At 37.3% G+C, this 23490-nt stretch overlaps 3 protein-coding genes and 1 long non-coding RNA gene across 10 annotated transcripts in view; 1 reads left to right on the plus strand and 3 right to left on the minus strand.

The window, feature by feature from the left end:
* The window catches only part of LOC132098384 (uncharacterized), a 65545-nt gene extending 64435 nt beyond the window's left edge, over window positions 1-1110 (plus strand). Inside the window, exon 4 of the long non-coding RNA XR_009422899.1 lies at window positions 778-1110. This is a non-coding gene — a long non-coding RNA (uncharacterized LOC132098384). The remainder of the gene's footprint in view (window positions 1-777) is intronic.
* An 8093-nt stretch (window positions 1111-9203) lies between these two features.
* LOC132098969 (cyclin-dependent kinase inhibitor 1B-like) lies at window positions 9204-11592 on the minus strand. The gene is made up of 3 exons (XM_059505297.1): window positions 10852-11592; window positions 10610-10718; window positions 9204-10016 (listed from the first exon to the last, which is right to left on the minus strand). Exons 1-2 carry the CDS (start codon window positions 11312-11314, stop codon window positions 10615-10617), a joined length of 567 nt encoding a protein of 188 aa, XP_059361280.1. The 5' UTR covers window positions 11315-11592; the 3' UTR covers window positions 9204-10016; window positions 10610-10614.
* A 2100-nt stretch (window positions 11593-13692) lies between these two features.
* On the minus strand, window positions 13693-18235 carry cdpf1 (cysteine rich DPF motif domain containing 1). 2 transcript variants are annotated; one of them, XM_059504514.1, is made up of 4 exons: window positions 17873-18235; window positions 14447-14558; window positions 14003-14158; window positions 13693-13750 (listed from the first exon to the last, which is right to left on the minus strand). In XM_059504514.1, exons 1-3 carry the CDS (start codon window positions 17980-17982, stop codon window positions 14030-14032), a joined length of 351 nt encoding a protein of 116 aa, XP_059360497.1. In that variant the 5' UTR covers window positions 17983-18235; the 3' UTR covers window positions 13693-13750; window positions 14003-14029. The 2 variants fall into 2 exon arrangements, with proteins under 2 accessions (XP_059360497.1, XP_059360496.1); XM_059504513.1 differs by having other exon boundaries at window positions 13693-14158; window positions 17873-18232.
* A 378-nt stretch (window positions 18236-18613) lies between these two features.
* The window catches only part of pparaa (peroxisome proliferator-activated receptor alpha a), a 54001-nt gene continuing 49124 nt past the window's right edge, over window positions 18614-23490 (minus strand). For all 6 annotated transcript variants that reach the window (XM_059505300.1, XM_059505302.1, XM_059505298.1 and 3 more), the window contains 4 exons: window positions 22730-22868; window positions 21321-21520; window positions 20165-20633; window positions 18614-19149 (listed from right to left, as the gene is read on the minus strand). In XM_059505300.1, coding sequence (XP_059361283.1) covers window positions 18905-19149; window positions 20165-20633; window positions 21321-21520; window positions 22730-22868 — 1053 coding nt within the window. In that variant the 3' untranslated portion in view covers window positions 18614-18904. The remainder of the gene's footprint in view (window positions 19150-20164; window positions 20634-21320; window positions 21521-22729; window positions 22869-23490) is intronic.

Genomic DNA, 23490 nt, shown 5'->3' on the forward strand with positions numbered 1-23490 from the left:
TCAAGTTCATATCGCAATCGTAATGGTGGGAATTTTCTTACAATAGTTCTTGTTGGATTTTTAGTGGCAACGTGCACTTTTCTCTGTATGTTTCAGTTTTGGTTCCTGGAAATGTGAATATGTGAAAATGTATTTAGAAAGCCTTGAATATATTTGAAGTTTAACACACCACACCCAAGATTGCAGACCTTTTGTTATATGTCATTATTGATATATAACATCATTTTATATATCATTAGGCTGTAAAATGTCAAAGGTTGTTTTGTTTGAGCCGTATTTGAGTAGGTTACACTGTGCCTGAACACACATTCTCTCAAACAAGTTTAGTAGTAAATATGATAGAGCAGGTCTAGTCAGTTTGATATTATGTCTTTCCACGAATATGCCCTGTGCGTATGTCATGCACAAGTGCGTCTTTTCCCAAAACTGTTATTAGTGCTCTCAAAACATTCTCCACATCAAAGGTGAAATTACAGTCAAAATTACACAGGTATTTTAGCAATTCTTTGACTAAGAGAGAGAGAGAGAGATGCAAGAGCCTTTTTTTATTTAGAATGAATATACTCTGATGTTCTTGATTTTTGTTCTTTTATTTTGTTTTAATAAGTTATTTAAGTTTTAATGGCCTTTTATTAAAATGACTAAAAAGTTTAAATGTACCCACATTAAACAATTTAATTAATTTAGAAATATATAAAAGGCAATGATATATCCAAAAATCAGCTAATTGATTACTAATGCTTTTTTTTAGTTTAATTTTTAGTGTCTGTGCTTTAGGTTTTAGACAAAAACCTTTCGTCCTAGTTGTGTCTTTTAGTCTTTTAAAGTGTAGCCACTGCAGCTACGTTTGCACTGATGTTTGCTTACTTTTTTCATTTCATGCCATGAGCACCATGTTATGACACACATGATGTAGATTATGATTGATTTGTATTCAAAACAATACTTTATAATTGTGTATGTCGAGTTAAAACTTTTAAAACATGTCTTGGGACTGTTGCATTTGTCTTTGAGCACAAGAATGCATATATTCCAAATGCATCTAAGAAATGTCCTATTGGTGTCAAATGAACCTGTCACCTGCCTAATGATATAAAACATATAAAAACATTCATAGACTGTGATTATCATTCTCGTTTTATCATTCAGCAGGCTGTTGAACACTGCCAGGCTTGAAGTTTGCGCTGTGGTTTTGCAGAGAGACAGACATCAGTGGTTTCTGTTAGATGTAGGTGTTCGTCAGCCTTTGCAAACTTGTCTGTGGTTGCCGTAGGCGAAGGGCATCTGTGATTGGAGATGTGTCTGCATTTTAAAAGACTCCTGTGCATTTGTGCAGCAAGCAGAGTAATCAGATAACCCAAGGCAAAGTTGTTCTTTTATGCCGATCTGGAGCCAAATCTTACTCTTTTACCGATCCAACACTGTATATTATAATATATAATAAATAGTTTGAAATTCCTTATATCATTCCAAATCCATCAAAACACAAAGTGCCTAGAGACTGGCTAGCTTAAAAAAAAAAACATAATAGTTCTTCAGTGGAATAATTTTCAGGTGAAATTCAACCATTTAGTGAAAATCTCCTTTGCTGTAGCTCTGAAAACTTTAAAATAATTTTAAATATGAGAACCGAATAAATTTTACATTATTAATGCCAGATTTGTATTGACACATCTGAAGCATGTATTTGAATATATGCACACATAGATACCTGTAGCAGTAGAGGAAATTGGCAGTGAATAATGACTTAGCTTAATCTTAAGATTAGGTTTTATAATGCTTTTGTTCATTTATTTAGAGCTTGACAGTCGCCATTTACTTAGATTCTATGTAAAGGAGCAGCGTAGATATTTTGCTAAATATCTCCACTGTAGAAAAATCCTCATGGGTTTAGAACGACTTCAGGGTAGGTAAATGATTTTCTTTTTTGGGCACACTATTCATTTAAGTATCTTTATTCTACATCTCTCTTTACTCCTACTTGTGGCATTTTACAGAGCTGGCATTCAGCATTTCAGTTAACCATGCGTAGGAGGCTGCAGTAAAGTGTTAAGTTAATTAGCACATGTGCTGTTCAAACTAGAACGTGAATCTTGAGCTACTGAACTTTTAAATTGCATAAAGGAGCAAAAGAACTAAAGTTTCGCAAACAGCTTCTATTTTTAGCACAACACTTAATTTAAGAGTCAGTGCAAGACATGGGATGTCTAAACTAGATTTCATGCAAGATTGCGAAGTACTGTGCTGAGGAGTGTGTGTCATCAGGTGCTTTTGTCTGTGACTTCTGGTGTGATATTTGTTAAATATTAGTGGTTACCAATACATCTGACATGACCTCTCACCTGAGAGCTTTCTCTTGGTTTCACCGACATTAACTGAATTGGTGAGAACCAATGTGAAATCAGTAAGCCATGTTAACAGACAAGATCAGCTTTAGAATAGTGTCTCCAATTAATAATTGTTGGTAAACCTGCATGAAAACAGAATATTTTGTACTTTAGTCTGTTATATATATATATATATATATATAAATAAGATTTAAAAAAAACGAATGTAAAATTTGTAAATGTGCAGACCAGCCAAGATTGCATCAAAAGCAGTCTCTAAGCTTTTCTTGAGGGCTTTCTCCCGAGGGTTTTGAGTGAAAAGGATAAGAAAACATTTACCATCTGCTTATTCACACTGGTCAGATACACTCTGACCTTCAGGCACGTGTCCCTATCTAAGCAATAGCGGTTTGTTACCTCAAAAAGTGCTTGTTAATTCCTACAAGAGAGAGGCAGCTTGACCCTTGAAAAGTCTTTGACCTCTGAGATCTCCTCCAGCCGCACCTGCTGGAACCATATCTAAAATGGTGCAGTGACCCTAACTGGAAAGTAAAGTCAAACTGTGTGAAACCATAGACACACAGGTTTAAACTAGGATGCTTGACTTGATGGGCCTGTTATCTGCATCGTTGTCAGCTGTCCTCTGCTGTCTGACCAGAGGTTGTTTGTTATTTGTATGATTAGTTACACCTCAGGCATTAGATTGAGTTTCAGGATTGGACGTGTTACTCAAGCAGCTGATATTCTGATTTCTTGATATAGCTCAGGAACTTTCAACAGTGTAAGTTAATTCTATGTTGTCCATTCTATTTGTCATTCAGGTGAAAATAAATAGTCACTACACTGTAAAATCTAATAAGTTGGGCTTACTTAAAAAAAGCATGCAAACTGATTGCCTTGAAAAAACTAAGTAAAGTGAAATAGGAATAGTATGTTGTACTGACAAATGCTTAGTTAGTATAGTTAACTTACACAAGAGTTCTAGTAACTAAAAAAGAACTGTAGGGGGTACTTGATCCTTTCATTTAGGTTTACTCATGACTTAGTATAGCTACTCACTGACTCCCAGAATGCATTGCGCAGAATAAATTATGCAGTTGCTTTGTTTTAAAGTTGTTGTTTTTATTTGCCAATTTTATTTGCTGTCTTGTGTCAGCAGTAGCACAACAAAAAGAGCAAATAAAATGGCTATTGTTACAATTAATGAAAATAAATTAAATTTAATTGTTACCATTGTTGTGATTCATGTGATGAATGTTTAAGTCTGTGTGTGACTTCAGCATATTACCACTCACTATTTAAGAATTATATAAAAAGCATATCAAGGTATTTATGAAAAACAAAATCTCAAAAAGGTCATTATTAAACACATACATAAAAATGCTTTAATTAAAAAAAATAGATCATTTTATAAAAACAACCTATTTATTACTTTTCTTTGAAATCAAATAACTCTGATTTCATGATGCATTTCTCCATTAATAGAGAGAAAATTGTAGTAACATAAATGAAGTTTCAAGTGCCCAACCAAAGGGAATGCTAATCACTATAATGGTGAGCTAACCCCCCCCCCCCACCCCCCCCGGCAATTAGCAACATATTGGTGCACTGCTGCCTCTCATTGGTTTATTAATGTCATTGGTTCCTTTGTGGCTACTTGAATATTTTAAGTGTCACTCAAAACAGTAAGTAAATTGTTTTATTTGCCTTGAAAGTAGCTAAAACTTAATAAAACCTAGTAAGTATAATGACTAAGTAAAGATAACTAATTAAATCTAAGTAATGTAAACTATTGGATTTTACAGTGTAGATTTACCCAACAACATATTTTTAATGCAGTTATTTTTTTCTAAAGTAAATACATTAAAATAAAATAATAATAATAATATATACACACACATACATGACTGCTGGGCAAAGAGAGGCAGAGGAATTAAAAAAATCACACTGAGGCTCATAAAATTCACTCAAATTAATAACAATGCAAAACCGATGGTATGTCACATTTCAAAAATATGATTGAGATTCACAAAGGTTTCATTCCCAATTTATCAACTGCCACAAATACTGCCTAAACAAAATACTGCTTTTGTGCACTTTATTTACTGTACCAATATTTTAAATTGCCCTTTGAACTAGCTTTATTGCATGACAAAAAAAAAACATGTCTTGGCAAAGCACTGCATTTTAAATAATTGCTAAAAGCTTCAATCAAAAAAAACAAAAACTTTTTTTTGATCCTGACATAAAATGACTAGCTAACATTAATTGACAAGTCATATCAGCAGCACATGTGAAAGTGTGAATGAGTATTAGTCAGGCGAAATTAGATTGTAAGAGCAGACGGGTTGTTATAAAAGGAGGGAAGAAGCGCTTCCAATCATTGTGTTCTTGTTAGCAATGGTTACCTCCAAAGAAACTTTGCATTAAAATGGCCTCACATGCAGGAAATTTGCTACAAAGAATATTGACTGGTGCAAAGTAACTTTCTCTGATGACACTCCTTTCCGACTGTTTGGGACATCTGGAAAATCAATTGTTCAGAAAAGAAAAGGTGAACGCTACCATGAGTCCTGTGTAAAGCACCCTGAGATCATCCATGTGTGGAGTTGCTTTTCAACCATGGGAGTGGGGCTCTCTCATAATTCTGGCCAAAAACACTGCCATGAATAATGAATAGTATCAAAACGTCTTGCAAGAGCAACTTCTTTCAACAATCTATAAGAAATTTGGTGATGATCCGTGTATTTTCCATAATGTAGAGCACCATTTCACAAAGAAAGAGTGATAAAGAAGTGGCTCGAAGATCATTACATTTAAATTTTGGATCCATCGCCAGGCAACTCCCGGAACCCAACCCCAGAGAGAAGTTGTGGTCAGTCCTCAAAAGGTGAATGGAAAAGCAGAAGCCCACAAATTGTGATCAACTCAGATCTAATAAGGCAAGAATGGATCGCCATCGGTCAAGATTTGGCCCAGAAGCTAATATCCAGCATGCCAGAGTGAATTTCAGAGGTTATGAAGAAAAAGGGTCAATACTGTATTATATATATATATATATATATATATATATATATATATAAATATATATATATATATATATATATATATATATATATATATATATATATATAAATATAAATATATATATATATATATATATAAATATATATATATATATATATATATATATATATATATATATATATAAATATATATATATATATATAAAAACCTTTAAAATATATGATATGCTTATCATTGTTTTAGCAGTTAACTTTGCAAAACACAAAATCTATGTCACTTGCAAAACTTTTAGCCATAACTGTTTATTTCTCATTTTTATATTTGGGATATTTAATTTATGTAGTCAAAGTGTTGCCATGGCTGACGAGCCCAGTGTGTTTTATTTATTTATTGGCATGTAGTGCACTACATTTTTAACTGTGACTGTATACATTGCTTCATTAATCATATTCCACATATTTTTGGGGCCACTGTATATAATAATAATATATGAAGTTATATATTGTTATTAATGACTGGTGCAAAGTTATTTTCTCTGATGAAGCTCTCTACTGACTGGTTGGGACATCTGCAAACTTGATTGTTCGGAGAAGAAAAGGTGAACGCTACCATGAGTCCTGTGTGAAGCATCCTGACATCTGAAATGTGAATGAGGTAAAGAAAAATCCTCTTTTCTTGTGTAAATGCAAGTAGATTAAATTAATCCTTTGGTTTTTCTACTATAATTTTATATTAAAAACCAGACTTGTATCTTTAGTTACTGCATAGGTCAAGCAAGGGCGTTGTCACTGGTGGTTTACAGCTGCACAAATGTGAAGCCTTCTGCTGTTTTTGTATCATAATTACTGATTTCATCAGCCTGCTATTAGTGTTTACCAAGGCTCATGTCATGGCAGGCTTCCAGTTCAAGCTGTGCATTGCTTAATCACTTATTGACTGTAGGAGTACGAATTAGATCTTCTCAGAAAGAGGTTTTTAGCATATTGTTTCATCTGATAAAGGGTGTTGTGTCAGTAACAATGGTTTTCTCAATAATTTGACCACAAGCCAGTTTTATTTTTAGTGTAAAGATGTTTGGGTGAAAATAATCACATATTATATGAATTGTTTTCTTTAGTGCAAGCAGCAATGTGGGTATTAATGATTTCCTCCTTGCAAAGTATTTAATTATAAAACTTAAGTTTTATTATTTTAATTTGAGACGTTATTATGATGATTTTTATTATAATAATAAATCATAAAATTATGTAAGGTCATATAAGATGACCCAAAAATGTAGTGACCAAAAATGTGCGACACACTCTGTTCTTTCTCCCACATCCTGGGATGCTTTATTGAAGTTCTTATGTGCCGGACTCTCCAATGAGTTTCCTTTACTGTCTTGACAGACATACTAAAAGTAGTCATCAAATAATGAATCAAAATTAATACGAAATTAATATTTGTAGGAGTTTACATTTTTCTATAAAAGTAGTTTTCAGGTTTATTAGATCATGTGTAACAAATTGAGTGAAGTGTGTAAAAAGTGTGATTGGTAGTGTACATCTCTTGCTAATTCAAAACTGATTCTTTTTCAGTTAGAATATATATTTTTTTATATAAGATGCCTTAAATGTTTAAAATTGCTAAAGCTTTTTTGTGTGTGTTTTTTTTTTAATTAATATCATTATTGTGACGTTATACATTTTATTTTGTTATTCGTATTATTTAATTTTATTATTGGCCTAATCTATAAGCCAGAACAATGGTTTGAATTTGTGCTCCCCCTTAAATATCTGCTGTCGTTAATTAACTTTTTAACTGTAATTGTTTATATATAATATATATACATCACCGAAAAAGTTATCGTTAAGTTATAGTTAAAATAATTTCTCATTCGCTCGTGTAAATTGCGTCCGCGCTGTGTGATTCATACACGTGTGTTTCGTCACCTTCAATGGAGCCGTGATTTCAGAGCAGGAGGACGGGGCTTTAGAAAGATCCTTGCGATTTAACCCTAGGGCCAAACTCACCTCTCCCTTCCCTTTCGCAAACATCAGCAGAAATATCAGTCTGGCCAATGGCTCTTATTCTAGGTTGTGCTTTACGAGCAGAACACTCTGTACAAACACACTCTTCCTCCAGCCTTAGCGCGCGCAAAGCCAATCTCAGTGGCTTCAGTAAGTGGTGTGTTTTTCTTAATAGTTGTCTGATTGGACAAACCGTATGTCAGTATTTTGGCTCCCCCCATCCCTCTGCTCGGGACGTGTCCTTGTTTTTTTTCTTTATTGAAGCAGGGAGCTCCGTGAGTTATGCGTTAGAAACGCAGAAGCTTTAACGCACAAACTTGTTGCACGTTGTGTTAACCAAAAGGTGCGCAAGCTGCAAAAACGCTTTAAGAATTCGCTGAAAATGTCCTGGATAATGTACGAGTAGAATGAGGTCAACGTGACCACGTACGTTATCTTCAATCGAGATAAATATTTGAGGATGTGTGTCTTTTGCAAGTCAACATGCGCGACCAAACAATTTAAAAGAAAACAGCGTTTCGATTCGACACTGTGTGTTTTGAGTAATATAGTTCGACCCATTGTGTTTATTAATATATTGAATCCAAACATACTGGTGTCAGTTCATTTGAAGTATTTTGCAGTGCCAAGTTTAAAAAAAAAATAATTCTATATTATTTCTCAACATGTCAGATTAAAAATCAACACCGAGCTTCTTTTACTATTTACATTTCATATGAAATATTCCATGTAACATTATTTGAAGAAAATCTAAAAGGGATCTGAAATGTAGCAACAGTTTAATCATGATTGTATTGTGTAAAGAAGTGTAATTGTTAGTGTGCATCTCTTGCACACACTATATTAGATTTTGTAAGTACACTACATAAGAAAATTCATTTTTAAAGCATGTTTGTCCTACCTTGTTCAATATCACTAAATTAAAAAAAAAAGTGAGTGCATTTTAAATTAAATAATTGTGTTTTTGTGGACAGGTGCTTGTGTGGGTTCGGGGGGAAAACTGTCACATACCAATTTAGCACCTGAGAGTGATGTATTTATCACTTCTGGAATTGTTTTAAATGTATTTAGGTTTTTAAAACCGCTTAAGGTCAGTTTGGGGCTTTTGCTAATGCAGGGTGTGAGAGGTGTATTTAAGTTTCCCCTAAGAGTGTGTTTTCATTCAGACTTTTTTCGGCACAATATAATGAAAAGGAGTCAGGTGAAGGTTTTCATTATGGTTTAATCATCTCATTTATAAAGCAGTACATAATCCACATCAAATTTTTAATAGGCTCAGTTTGCAACCTTGCACAAATTTTTGGAGGGAAAAAAACTATAAAAAGAAGTACATGCAGAAAATGCACAAATGCCACTTTGGATAGTCATAAACAACAAAAAGCTTGATATAAATAAATTAGTAAAACTTCCTCAGTGTTTTTTTTTTGTTGTTGTTGTTTTAATGTTTTTCTTCTTTACAAAGCAGTACGCAGAGGTGTACACTTCAATGTTTTACACACGTGCAGTGTAACGTCTTAAATTAAAAAAATAAAATAAAAAATCCCATTTATACATTTTTTTCATAGTGCCATTTCATGTTCAACACGAAAGCCAAATATATTGTGGCAAAGAAGTGGCTTCATGCACTAATGTTCTTAATTGTATGACCCAGTGTTAAAGGAAATAAAAAAGGAAATGTATATTTATATAAACATTATGCTACATGGCAATGAATGGAAAAACATAAAATTGACAAAAGAAAAATACGAAAATCAATTTTTGAATGTGTACTCGGTAGGATTTGTAGTTCATGAGAATTTACATCATTACCCCCCCCCCCCCCCCCCCCCCAAAAAAAAGAAAGAATTTAAAATAAGAGAAAATAAAATTAGTTGAATAACCCGGGGATATAATAATACTGTAAAAATGCATGAAAACCTTAATACCACACTAGGAGTCACAGTCCCTTCAGAGAAGAACACCACATGCCCAACGTGCTGTAACTTTGGCTGGTAAAATAAGTACCAATAAACATAAAACGGTATCAATGTAAAAATCAAATCATTTGAATGTAGCCGGATCTCAGAAGGGGAAGAATTCTGTAATGCTTTTCAAACAGTGACATTTGTGCAACTTCAAAAAATGTCCAAGGTTGTGCTGCTGCTGTTGAGCACAACACTGATACACAAGAAGGTGTATTTCTGACTGTCAACATCCTGAGCCAGCCAAAACTGAGACAATGGGATTGTTAACCCTGATTAAAGTGAAATGGTGTCTAATGAGTGTGTTTGTATTTGACACAGATATATTTACTTTAAAAGGGTTCATTTTGGGGAGACGTTTTGAAAACTGCACAGCAATTCAAGTCAAACGCACTCCATTTATAAATGATTGTTTTTTTTTTTTAAACTTAATATTAAATTTAAATGTGCTACATATAAAATGAAAGTATATACATAGGTAGTAAAAGAACAAACGAAACTCCAATTGCACACTGCTACATTGTCTGCTTTTGAGGCAAATATATTCTGTCGAGTGCCAAAATTTTAGTGTAAAAATTCAGTGCTTATACAGCCTCTCCAAGGCTCGATTTCTATTTTTCAACTGCTGTCCCTGTTTACTTCATAAAGCTCTTGAAGTATTTGATGGAGAAAATGGTCTTCTTCATCTGTCTCTGCAGGGAACAAGGGGAAAGTTTATTAGCAAAGGAAACAGCATGTCAAACGCGCTAGCAAAAACTTCACAACGACACAATGCTTGAAATAAACGACACCGAAAACTACGGCAACAATATTTGCGCGCAAACAAACGCCCTTCTCCCACGACGCGTTTAAAACATGAGCGATACCGCAGGACAGCGCGAATGAAAAGCGAAGAATTTTGCGTGCAAGTATGTGCGTGCATTGTGAACCCAGACCCCCTCCTCCTCCCACGCGCACACCCTACAAGAGACCTGCTGACGTGTTACTACAATGTTATGCTTCTGAGTCCCGTTTGACTCGACTGTCACTTGCGCGGTGACAACGCGGTCTTAAACGCGCGTTTGCTTGAAAAGACCAAACCAAACGCTTTCTGATCGCGTGGACAAGCACGCGTCAAGGAACGAACATTCTTGGCGTTTTAGGGTGCAACAGTAAAACCAATAGAACAATTTATATTTATGTATTTATATATGCGATGTTGAACGCAAACTTTCTAGCATTAAGTAACACGCATGTACATAAATGCATAAGATGACATGCACCAGACAGCGCGCACGAAACTCACCTTGTTTACGTTTTGGTATCCGACTTGCTGGGCGCGTGCAAACTCGTCTCTGGACAGCATTTCGCCTCGGTCGCTTGGACGTTGGCTCTTTTGCTTTGGCAAGGAGGATCTATCGAAAGAATGAAGATGGTGTTAGAAAAGCGACTTCATTTGCGAGCTAGACCGCGAAAGCAAGCAGTTTCACCATTAGAAAACTGTTTGTCCCTCGAGATCAAGAGCACCGAGACTCCCGAAACATTTACCCTGATCCTCTGTCGACGGTCTTTTTCTCGGCGTGGTCAGCGCCGTTCGGCAATCCGAGCGACTCGCGTGCTCCGCGTTCTCAGAGTCCCCCTGTCCGCTCATTTTCAACAAATAGTCGTGGTTCCCGTTATGATCCACAGTCCTGGTCGAAGTAACGTTATCCCGTTTTGCGTGAGGCGGTCTGAGGTAGAACTCCGGTACCTCTTTCGCGTCCACCTCCTGCCACTCGTAGTCGCCAGGTGATAGCGGTTCGTTTTTGGCGAAGTCGTAATTCCATTTTTCTTTGGACGCTTTCTCCATCTCCAGCATTTGCTCCTTGACGTCCCTCGCGTACTCTTGGCGATCCACGGAGCCGAAGAGGTTTCTGCAGACCTGCGGTTTGGCGTGATCCGCCTGCCTTGCGTCCACCCTCTCCAGCGTCGGGCTTCCATTGGAGACGCGCACTTTTGACATTTTGCACATGAAAGTTCGTCCAGAGAATCGCAGTCGCAATCGAGCCAGACACGGTCTAACTAAGAGCGATCCTTCTTCCCGAGAAATCCGAGCCAGACGCAGAGTGCACGCATAACAATAGCGCGAATGCTTGCGGGAAGGCGAAGGCGCGTGGAAAACAAGTCATGAAAACAGCGCGCGACTCCGATGCCGTCTCGTAGTAATTCCGAAGAAAAACAGACGAGTTATTCGAGTAGACGAGCACCCAATATGGCGAACGCAAGTAAACTGGCAGGGGAAAAAAAGATTGACAGCGAAGGCTATTTAAACAGAAGACGCTTCTCATTGGCCGGCGGCGCGCGGGGCCCGCCCATCAGTGAAAGACGATACAAATACTAGAGACTTCCTGCAGTTTCATGTTGCCAGGTCCACCTACTCTAAGCCAGCGACCCCGGTTTGGTGTAAATATCGTGAACCCTGGGGCCAGGGACCCACTAGGGCCCCTCGAGGTTATCAAAAATGAGTGTAAGCGAGAAAAAGGGAGTAAACTATTTAATCCTTTATTTGAACGCAATTCTTTAAATATTTTTCTGTTAAAGAAGAAAGCAATCTTTGAAAAGGTGGCTTAATTTGAAAAGTGTGATTTGTAGACCAGCAAAAATCATGGAAATGATTGAGAAGTTAAAATGCTGTCGACATATCTTTGAGGAAAAATGCTTGCTTTTTGTCAAGCTGTAAAATATTTCAGAAGTCAGAGAGAGCTTTATTGAGAAGTGTGTTTGCACACAAGGAATTTGTTTTAGGGTCACAATCTTCCAGTACACAAAGCAACAACAGATATAATAAAAAGTAAGGTGCAAATAAAATGCACATGTATATATTAACTTAATTTATATAGAAAAATACATTGGAAAATAAAATGCATTTTGTACGATTTGCTATAAATAAAATAGGCAAAGAATATATTAAGACAGAGGGATGTAGCAAAAAATATTAAGGTTATTGCATATATATTTTTTAATTCTTCGTGGGGTAAATTGCATGGGTTAAGAAACTGTTTTAAATATTATTTTCTTGAGTAAATTGATAAATTTCAGAAAGCATTGACCCTTTAATTAATATATAGTTGGAAAAAGTTGTGCAAATTAAATGAGGGCCTTGGAGTGAAAAAGTATGAAATCTTGATGTGGCAACACAGCTGCGGATTAAAATTGTGGTTTGCCAATTGTCTAAATCAGTAATGCTAAATGTGTCATGAAGGTGTTAAAAAGATAATAGCACAGTTTTATAATGTGCATGTGAGCATGTCATATCATAAAGCTGTAATGCACAATCACGGTGTGACTGAGGCTGATGGGAACATCTGTATGATTTATCTTTCTGCCAAGTCTGAGGTCATAGTTGGCTAGCAGCTTATCTGTGGCATTACCAGTAATAAGTAGCTGAAATGTTCCAGCAGCCCCTTTTAGACTTTCTTTTCAAGAGCATCTCAGTCTATGTGTGTGTACACTTTTTAGCGTCACAACCAAATATGTTGGTTTGAGCTCTGTGGAAGAGGGTAAATCTAAGAAAAATCACACAATATATATGAGATTCACTGCTTTGTCCAGCAAGTAACAAAAAAGTGACATGATGTACATAAATCAGTGTGTTTTATAGATGAGTGAATTGATAACAGACCTGAGGGCATAGAATGGATTAAAGCAGGACTGTGAAGTCAATTTTGTTAAAAATCTGTGTTTATTGAAATAAACCCATGTCATCTTTTTTTTCCCCTTGCTGTGGAATGTTTCTGTCCATTGTAGGAAAAGTTGTAGTGCTGCCATCTAGTGGGTTGAATGAAGTTGCCAGGGTTAAGTAATTTTGGGTAATGCTCATGGTCTCAAAAGAAAAAGTTCCATAACCCCTGCTGGTCATTGTCTTGGAGGCCGGGGGGGGGGGGACCACAGTCATGGTCCCCCCTTCTTCAGGTGCTGTCATCACGCTCCTCTTTGCTGTTGTCTCACCACTGTGTGCTCCATCCAGGCAGCTGTTCCAGTTTCCATATCCTCAGCAATGCCAATGCTCCATCCTGGGTCATGGCAGCCATTCAAATTTGGTTTCATCGCCTCTCTGTTCTGCTCCTCCTCCTCGGTCTGGTCCTGTCAGTCACTCTGGTCCTACTTCTCTGCTCACTGCAATTGAATAATTGTGGAGATCTGGCTGGATTTGAACCAGGGATCTCTGGCACTGTCTCCCAGTGCTCAGACCACTGAGCCACAGATCTCCAACTATACATGTGCTGGAACTTATACTTCACTACTTGCCTGTGAATTGTGCAGCTAAGTCGGGTTTAGTCAGACTCTGCCTCAGCTTAAGGCCGGAAGGATCTAGGAGGCGGCAGGTCTGAAGGTGTGGTGTGGTGGTAGTGTTTGCATGCTCATGCTCACAACTGGTTTGTGCTCCAACAACCGGTTCGACACTCACCTATATCATCACACATGCATATACAGTATCAGTCACTTATCTTTTCAGTCACCAAGTAATCAAAACCAATGACATAAAAATTACTTATTGTATAGTTGCTGCATTCATCACTATCATAAAACTTGTTTGTAAAACTCATCACAGTAAATGACAGCACAGAAATGATTTTAATCAAAACATGCTTTGCTGCCTCCAGTTGCACATAAATACAAATATAATAAAACATATGGCGTGTCTGGCCAGATGGCTCACTAGTGTCCTGACTAAATCATTCTAGCATCATGAAGAGGACGTCTTCTGGACACTCTTTTTCCTCAGCAGCTCATTCTGAATTTGTTCTGGAAACTGATGGAGGTGATCCCGCACACAGGGCAAACAAAAGCGCTTGGTGTAGAACAGACTGCAGTCCTGTCACAAAACAAAAACACAAGCTTATCAATATGTTGACATTGATTCCAAAACATATATATATATATATATATATCATAATGATCCTGATGCTGCCATCTATATTCTACACTGCATGCAAGCATTAAAATATTGTTTGATCTAGATCTTTAGAATTCTGAACATAATGGAAGAGATGGAGGATCATTTTATACATTACTACTTTCATTGAATCATTCAAAAAGGAGGAAAACTAATAGGCTATTGGAGAGCCATTCTTTTTGTTTTTTTTATCAAGACTACACATACCGTTCCCACACACACCGTCTTACTGCACAGATAGCACTTGGATCCTAAGACCAGAAACTTCTCTCTCTCTGGGCTAAAGGGATCCTTCATGCCGTAACATTCCTCCAAGAGCCTGAAGAACAAATGACAAAGCACATCTCAATCCAGTGGCATCCTTCACACTGCCGTTCATGAAATTATTCAGCTACGTGTAATTGATCAGACATTAAAACCAAGGTACAGTCTTTTAAACGGACTAATACAAACATTCATCTCAGACGTCAGCAGCATCCATATCTGATATGTTTTTGATATGACATTTTACAGTTCAGGCCATGGAAACACCAAAGTGTCTGCTTTAATGGTTCTAATAACGTTTGTGAAAATACAGTGTCCAAATATGGGTGAAATAATCTTCCACTGTCATTGTGTAACAGACATATTTATGTAAAAATGAAACCACAATTATTCTGAATTGTATTTTTTTTAAATGTCTAAAAGAAAAAAATAGACCATGTGACAATGTTTTTTTTTTTTTTTTTAAGTGATAGATTGATTAAAAACGTATTACTGACAAATTGGTAAAACCTAGTGCTTTGAAGGACAGTGGCAAAGGTTGGCAAAATTTTCAAATAATAATGCACGGTGATCCTTATAGTCTTTTAATGAATTAATCTAAAGATTCTTATTCTAAATAAGCCTAAAAAGATTTGTTGATAAATTAGCTATTGTTACACTGAATAACATTTTAGTGGATGTCTTCTGTAAATCATGGTAAAAATGTATAACAGGCATTCTTTTCTGCTCAGGAAAAAAATAAAAAAGGAATAGAACACATTCTAACATACAAAAAAAAAAGCAACGCTGTAATAAACCCGTTTTTATCTTTCTTTTAAAGAAAACCTGACACTATACGCTAATCAGGCATGCAAGTCAAAGAATAAACTAAATGGGCACAATTTATAACTCAAACTACGATACACTCACAGCAGGATCCATAATGTTAAAGAGAATATAGCTCTGTATGTTTATATACTACATACACACACACACACACACACACAGTTATGGCCAAAAATATTGGCACCCTTGGTAAATATGATAATAGAAGGCTGTGAAAATTAATCTGTATTGTTAATCCTTTTAAGATTTAAATAAATAAAAAAATCAAATCTAACCTTTCATTAGATAAGAATTTAAAATGGGGGGAAATCTCATTGTGAAATAAATGTTTTTCTCAAATGCACGTTGGACAATTGAGTGCCTGGGACCGGTGTATTTTTTTATTCTATATTGCTTCCCCATTCCCAGAGCACCTACTACGAGTTCTTATCTCACCGGAGCGCCGGGTTGAATCGTTTTCTATGCACGTTGGACAATTATTTGCATCCCTAGAAATTATTATGATTAAATTTTCGCTAAAGTATATTCTAATTCATATTCACAATTTTGAGCACTCCAGGGTGATTATGAACATTAAAAATTACCCAGCCATGGCTTCCTGTTTCATAGAAAATATAAATAGGAGGGAAAACAAAGCCCAAATTCCCTTAATCATCCACCACAATGAGAAAAGCCAAAGAATATATCTCCGATGTGCAGCAAAAGATAATAGAGCTTCACAAATTACTGAAGTGGCTTTAAGAAAAAAAATTATCTTCCCATCCCATCATCAGGACAATAATTAAGAATTTCCAAACAACACAAAGTGTTACAAATCTACATGAGAAGTTTGAGTTTATATCGTCCTAATGCACAGTTGAGTTTGAGTGGCTAAAGACTCTTCAAGGACCACAGCTGGAGAGTTGCAGAAAATAGTTGAGTCGAAGGGTCAGAAAACCTTTATATATATATATATATATATATATATATAGAGAGAGAGAGAGAAAATTCTAAATCAAAAAGCACCTACATCACCACATGTTGTTTGGGATTGTTTCAAGAAGAATGATCCTGGCTCATCCAAAAACAATCTAAAGCATGTTCTGTTGTCAGACACGACTCGAAATTCAAATAGGACTGGCTTCTATGGTCAGACGTAACAAAAAAAAAAAAACTTTTAGCAGCAAACACTCCAGATGGGTTTGGTGCACACAAGTACCCCATGTGTACAATGAAAGATACTGCTTTAATTTTGATGTTGTAGGCCTATATTTCTGCTGGAGGTCCTGGACATCTTGCTTAGATACAATGCATCAAATACCAACAGATAGAAAAATCAGTGAGTGACTGACTCTGTACAATAATCTGACTGTACAATAATCCAAACACAAACCTCAAAAGCAACACAGAAATGGGTCACTGAGTGAAAAACCAAGCTTCTGCTATAACCATTCCAGTCCTCTGACCTGAACCCTACGGAACATGAGAAGCACCAACATGGAGCTGGGAATCTAAAGGGTCTGGAGTGATTCTGGATGAAGGAATGGTCTCTGATCTCTTGTCAGGTGTTCTCGAACCTCACCAGGCATTATAGGAGAAAATTTAGAACTGGCAAATGGAGTTTTCAAAAAGTATTGAATAAAAGGGGGCTCTTAATTGTGGCCAATGTGTATTAGAGAAAAACATTCATTTCATAATATTTACCCCATTCTAAATTCTTATTATCCTATGAAAGGTTAGATCTTTGTGAATAAATCAATTCAACTGGTTGAGATGCCAAACAGATCGCGATACAGTTGGAGTAGGGGTTTATATGAATTTTCCCTCAAGGGTAACAGACTGTCTTTGGAAAAGTTGACATGGTATTCTCTTTTCGTCTTGACTGTATAACTAATATTAGTGTTCATAAGCGCAGCGCTGCTTTGTTTAAAGCGTAACTCAGAAAACACTGTATCATTGCTCTTCATAAGAGCCACCTGTATATAATATAATTATATAAATGTATATACATGTAAATATTTTTAAAGTCTATAGTGTATGTGTGTGCATTTATATAATATACACAGTACACATGCATATATATTGTAAACAAAACGTTTATTTTGGACGCGATTAATAGTTTGACAGCACTAATGTTATACAAGTTTGTGTACGTTTGTAAAATAACATAAAAATATATATAATATACACGTATCCATATATAGTACATTAGTCTGGCGATTTAATTGCCAAGGTATCCGTAGAGGGTTGGAAGAAAATATTTTGAAGACAGTTTTGATTGCCATTGACTTATATAAGAATAAAATAATAATTAGACATTCAGTCAGTCACAGTTTTGCATTGACATTAAAAATGACAAAAGGACACCTATGATCAACCACTCACACAAGTTCTACTCCATCACCTGCCAGTAATCAAGATGATCGATTTTGCTCAAGCCTATAATGCCATTATATACCGCATATCACTAAGGCTATATATTTCAAACGTTCTTACTTGCCAATTAATACCTAATATCCCGCGCGCTACGGTGCAGTGTCACAAATGCTTGCGTTGGTTACTTACACTATCGCTCTCGTGTTTGGCGGCTTCTGCCCGTAGAAGCTGTACGGACTGGACATTTCGCACAGCTCACAACTGAACACGCCGAGCGCGGAGCCTTCGTTCAGATCCATTCCCTCTAGTATGCGATTCTCGTGTTACACGGCGTCTGCGTCCTGTTTGTTGTGAGTGAGCACGCCATCGGAGAGCGCGCCATGATGCCGCGACGTCACGACGCTGCGTCAAGCGTTTCCGTTAAATATTTTACGCTTGCAGTACATCGGACTAGACGGGGGGTGGCGCCAGAAATAAAACACGCACACGCCGCTCGTTTCCTGGTTTTAGAAACATTTTCCAAAACGTTATATTTCATTTCAAACTACAAACACCAGTCAGTAATTACGCAACCAAAAAAAAAGAACATGAAATGGTTCATTAAATTGCAGTAATTGAAATCTACAGAGCATTTTCTGATCAAGCGATTTTGTGGATTTTGCTCTAGATGCTATGGAACTTAAATTTACCCTGAAAAAGCATACAAAGATAAAACAATACTTTACCAATCAGTACTAATTCAGAACACGTTACACATGTGTACAATAAAATGACAATTGGAGTGCTATACAGTGTACAATATTTTTATACAAAAGATTTTACAAATGATGTTCAATGTACAAGCATTTCAAATGAGGTAACAAACAATCTGATTTATATGGCTCTCTCTATACATAAAAAAAAAATTACCCAATATTCTATTCAATCATATGTTTTTCGCTCACTGCACTTATAGTTGAAATCCACTTTTTGGCAAATTTACAAAAGCATCTATTCCACTTTTCTATGGGACTATAGGCATTGACCTCATAAAGGTTAGTGTTATATTTTCAGCCTAGAATTACGCTAGATTTTCCCTGTAATGTCCTGGCAGTGCTTTATCCAATAGTAAGCGCACAACCCAAAGATGTTTCTGCGCTGAGCATCCCCTTATCTCCCACCCCCAGTGCAGGGTGATCTGTCATGTTTCGGTGCTCCCCGAGAAGGACGATGGCTCTGAGCTCAGTACATGTCTCTGTAGATCTCCTGCAGAAGTGGGTGGAGTGAAGCATCTTCTGTCTTGTTGATGTCCTGGACCAGCTCCGCGTGCTCCGTCACCAGCTGCCGCAGGTCGGCCAGTTTCTGCAGCAGCTTGGGAAAGACTAAGGTGTTGTCGGGGTGGTTGGACAACAGGTGGAGCCTTAGGGCATGGATGATGCTCTCCTGGATGCGCTCGATCTGCGACACGTCGCTCAGCCCCGGACGATCTGTCGTTGGAGATCCAGGGAGAGAGAGGAAGAGACACGAGAGAGACGTGTAAAGTTGACAAAGGCACTAATACTTTGCTACCGAGTCTGTTTACTTGAATAAATGTTTGAAATTACTTCATGCCATTATTTTCACATTTTCACATTTATAAATTTTTAATTAATCCTGAACTTTTCAAATAAATGACTTTCCTGTTCAATTGCTATGTTACGTTTTGCCATGGTATCAAAATTGGCATTACACTTCATGGCATCACTGAGTTTCGACTGCTGTCATTTTCGGCAGTGTGATATCCCTGCATTTAACTGTACATGAAATATGTATTTTTTTTCATTTCACTAACAGTGTGTAAGAAAACAGAGCAGCTCTCCAGGAAGCCGTAGTTAGTGGAGGCGTCTGCTTTCGGGTCCCAGCTCCTAGGGCTGCTGCTGGAACCGCCCGCGAGGGGAAACTGTGGTTATTTTCACTAGTTCTCAGGAGAACAAATTCCCCATCTCACTCCAACCATTATTATGTCATGCCTTTCAAAAGCTGCTGTCTGTGGCACTCCAGAGGTGATCTAAAAACAACCTGAACCACAACTAACCTACTCAGAGTTCAGGAGATGACATGAATATGGCGTGAGATGTTCATGAAGCACAGAAGTAGTTTAGGTAAAAATAAATACATTTATTTAGCATTTCTTCTTGTACTAGTCCCATGATGCTGTAAATTTGCATTCAAATATAGGAAGACTGCAAACTTTGATGCAAAAGACCCTAAATATAACCTCTGATATTTTTCATTTCAGCACCTTCAGGGTTTGTTTGTCTGCTTGTTCATTGATGTTTTTTGTGTGTCTAAGGGATATCTGCTAATCAAAAAAAACTTTGTTTGACAATCCCTTTCATTTCATTCAATTTCATTCTTCACTGTTAAGAAGCATTTCATTTATATAATGTTTCCCAAATGTTTTACACAAAGACCATTTTACACAGCCTCTGTTTGGCTTCCCATGCTCTCTCTGCATCTCACCTCCGCAGCAGATGATGGCAGCCACGAACAGTGCCAGGTCGCTGTCGTCCAGCTCTAGGGCGTTGAACCTCATGGCGAACTGAAATTTCGGCTCCATCATGTCGCTGAAGGGCTTACGCAGGCTCTTTAGAAATTCTCGAGTGATGAAGCCTCCGCCGCGAGCCACCAGCAGCCCGTCTTTGTTCATGCAGGAGGCCAGCAGCGCGAAGAGCGCCTCGTACACGCCGTACTTCAGCAGAGTCACCTGGTCGTTGAGGTCAAGGGCGGCGAAGCCAGGCACGGCCTTGGCGAACTCCGTCAGCTCTGTGACCGTCGCCACTGAGGCGTACTGACAGAACAGGAAGAGCCGGGCCTCCACTTCCCTCTCCCGCAGAGTAGAGACGTCTCCGGATGCCACGTTGCCCAGCAGCTGGGTGAGAAGTTTCTGCTCGGCGTGCTGGAGAGTGTCCATGTCGTGGATGACGAAGGGCTTCGATGAAGGATGGAGAGAGGACAGTCAGACCGTGTAACTCTAAGTGTGCTGAATAACTTGTGGAATTAGTGCTCCCTGTTTTCTTAATCGGCAATTGACACCCTCTCACTAAGTGTTGGGGAATCTACTTTAAATGTAGAAGCTTGGCAAGCTGCGTTTTCAGAGTCATTAAAAAACACAGTCAAGACTTTTGAAAAAGTATTTACTTAAACTACAAAAAAAAAAAAATATTACACTGAAACAGACTTAAAGGGGTAGTAATTCACCCCAAAATAAAAAGTTCCCTTCTTCTACTGAACACAAAAGAACATATTTTGAAGAATGCTGATATTCCTAGAGTTCACTTTCTATTGACTTCCTCTGAATGGACAAAATATACATTGGAATTCAACTTGAACCAAAATTAATCAAAGTATCTTTTTTATGGTCCACAGAAGAAAGAAAACCTTATAGGTTTGGAACGAATGTATTGTGAAAAGGACTGAAATTACGAAAACTTTCAGGGGGTACTTAATGTAATCATTTTAGGTCAAAGGGTTAGGGTTTGGCTGACAAAAACACTTGGGAACCCTCTCTATAATGGACAACATTTAAATGTCGCCTCATTTTGCTCAGCTTTAAAGTTGTTCGAGCAATACAACATAAATGAAGAGTGAGTGAGTGCCCAACACAGCAGTCCCTCACCGGAGTGCTGGTCTTGCCCGTGAGAAACACACGTGCTTTGGCTTTGTTCATGTGGAAGTGTTTGAGGTAGGCTTCATGCATCTGCTTGGCCAGACTCTTTGTGTCCGGCTGCTGGGACTCCTGCTCATCTTTTACACTGACGTCCTGTTCTGCTTTCAGCCTCTGCTTTTCAGATTGGGGTATCCGCCCAAAACGGATAGCTGTAAGACACACACACACACACACACACACACACACACACACACACACAGTACCAATGAAACCATATAAACAAAATAAACAAAACAAACACATATACATACATGCTTAACAAAATGTCAATACGAAGGCTGATAAAAAAAAAGTTTTATTTTAAACCTCCTTCTTCTCTGCATTTCTCATCTTCTCTTGTTTCCTTCCTAATCTAGATTTCTAATAAGCCTGACATTGTATGTTATGATTCTTGTTGGCTTTTTTAAAAAGTGCTATTGTCCCTCTTTTGTAATTTATTTTGGATAGAAGCATCTGCTAAATGCATGTAATGTGAAATGTTACTTTAAATAAACAATGATCTGTTACTTAACTGAATTAATTAATTGTATCTGTAAGTTTTATTTCCACAGCACTGCTGAACAGTCTATAGTTTTCCGTGCTGCAACTGCATTTGTCATTATGAGGAAAACTTAATATGCAGATAAAATACATGAATACAAGAAACAAACCATTTTTAAATGCTGGTCTGTGTGCAGATCCATACTGGAATTGCTTGGATAACAGGAAAATCCCAAAACTGAAATTTGGGTCAGGGGCACTGATTGTGCGCATTTGATTGCATTATTTTTTTTAATAATTAATCACGGTACTTTAACGTATTGAATCATCAGCCCCCGTTTATACACAAACCAACTGTAGTGGAACTTTAGGTCATCACACTGCTGCCACTTCATCAGTACCGGGACAAAGGGCAGACCGTGGGGGTTGGGGGGAGGGTTTGTGTGGCGTGATATGATACAGATCTGCCTCGGAAGGGATTGCGCTAACAGTGGCACATGACATTAGCCCTGGCTAACAGAAGAATTATTCCCGGTTTGGGTCAAAGTCCCGTGAGAGAACGGGACTGTGTGTCTTCCTTGTCTTCCGGTTCATCTCCGGTCATCCCGCTTCTAATCCTGCGATAGGTGGGACTTGGTGTGGATTTGTGCTACCTCATGAAGTCAAAGCTAAGAGTGTGTAAAGGTTGCTGTTGTATATTTTGATTCTAATCTAATTTTCCTGACCTAACTAAACTACGTGTTGTGAATTATTATTGTCATAAATTGGAACACCACCTTGATTACAGATAAAGCAATTAAAGAACTTAAATAATAAAGCCATAAACTGATTCTGTATAATCTAAATCTTAAGAGATATGCTCTTTGTGAAGCTCTTACCGTTGTGGGACATACCCACTGCAAGACACTTGTGGAAACGGCAGTATTGGCATTTATTTCGGTTCTTTTTCTGGATCTTGCAGTTGCGTTCGCACTTGTCGTACTCCAGTTTGAGTCGAATGGTTCTCCTGAAGAACCCCTGTGGAAAATTCATAAAAAGGGGCATACAATGGAAGCTGTCATGATAAAAGAACAGGGTTTCAGCAAGTTTTATGAAGGTCAATTTTCTTACTTGGCTTTTTTAAGACTATCTGCTCTGATTTAAGTCCTTTTTAAAGCTTAACTTTTAAAGGCCCTTTTAAGACCTGCAGAAACCCTGAAAATGTATAGTTTGCCTGTACAGTCAGAATTCATATGATACCAAATTTAATGTAAATTTAATTTAGTGCAGGCATAGCTTCAGAATACATATTTATGTTTACATTCTGAATTGGACTTTAGCCTCTAATTCCAATACAGAGCGGAACCTCACAAGACTGTGATAAAATGACCTTGATAAAATCAAATGCTAATTGCACATGTGATAAGAAGGCTAATTCTCACAATAAGAATATTCACAAGAACATTTTGTATCTATGAACAAATACAGAGGTACGGCCAAGTTAAATGTAAGCTGCACATAGATGTTACGATTTATAGATGCATTTGCCTGCAGCATTAATAAATGTATGTGTGTATGTGCAGCAAGGTGAGGATTTGGTTAATGTTTTTGTAGTCAACTTCAAGATTAGGCCTTTTGAAAAATGTTTTTCATCCTTCAA

The sequence above is a fragment of the Carassius carassius genome, chromosome 22, assembly GCF_963082965.1.
Source record: "Carassius carassius chromosome 22, fCarCar2.1, whole genome shotgun sequence".
Taxonomy (NCBI): domain Eukaryota; kingdom Metazoa; phylum Chordata; class Actinopteri; order Cypriniformes; family Cyprinidae; genus Carassius; species Carassius carassius.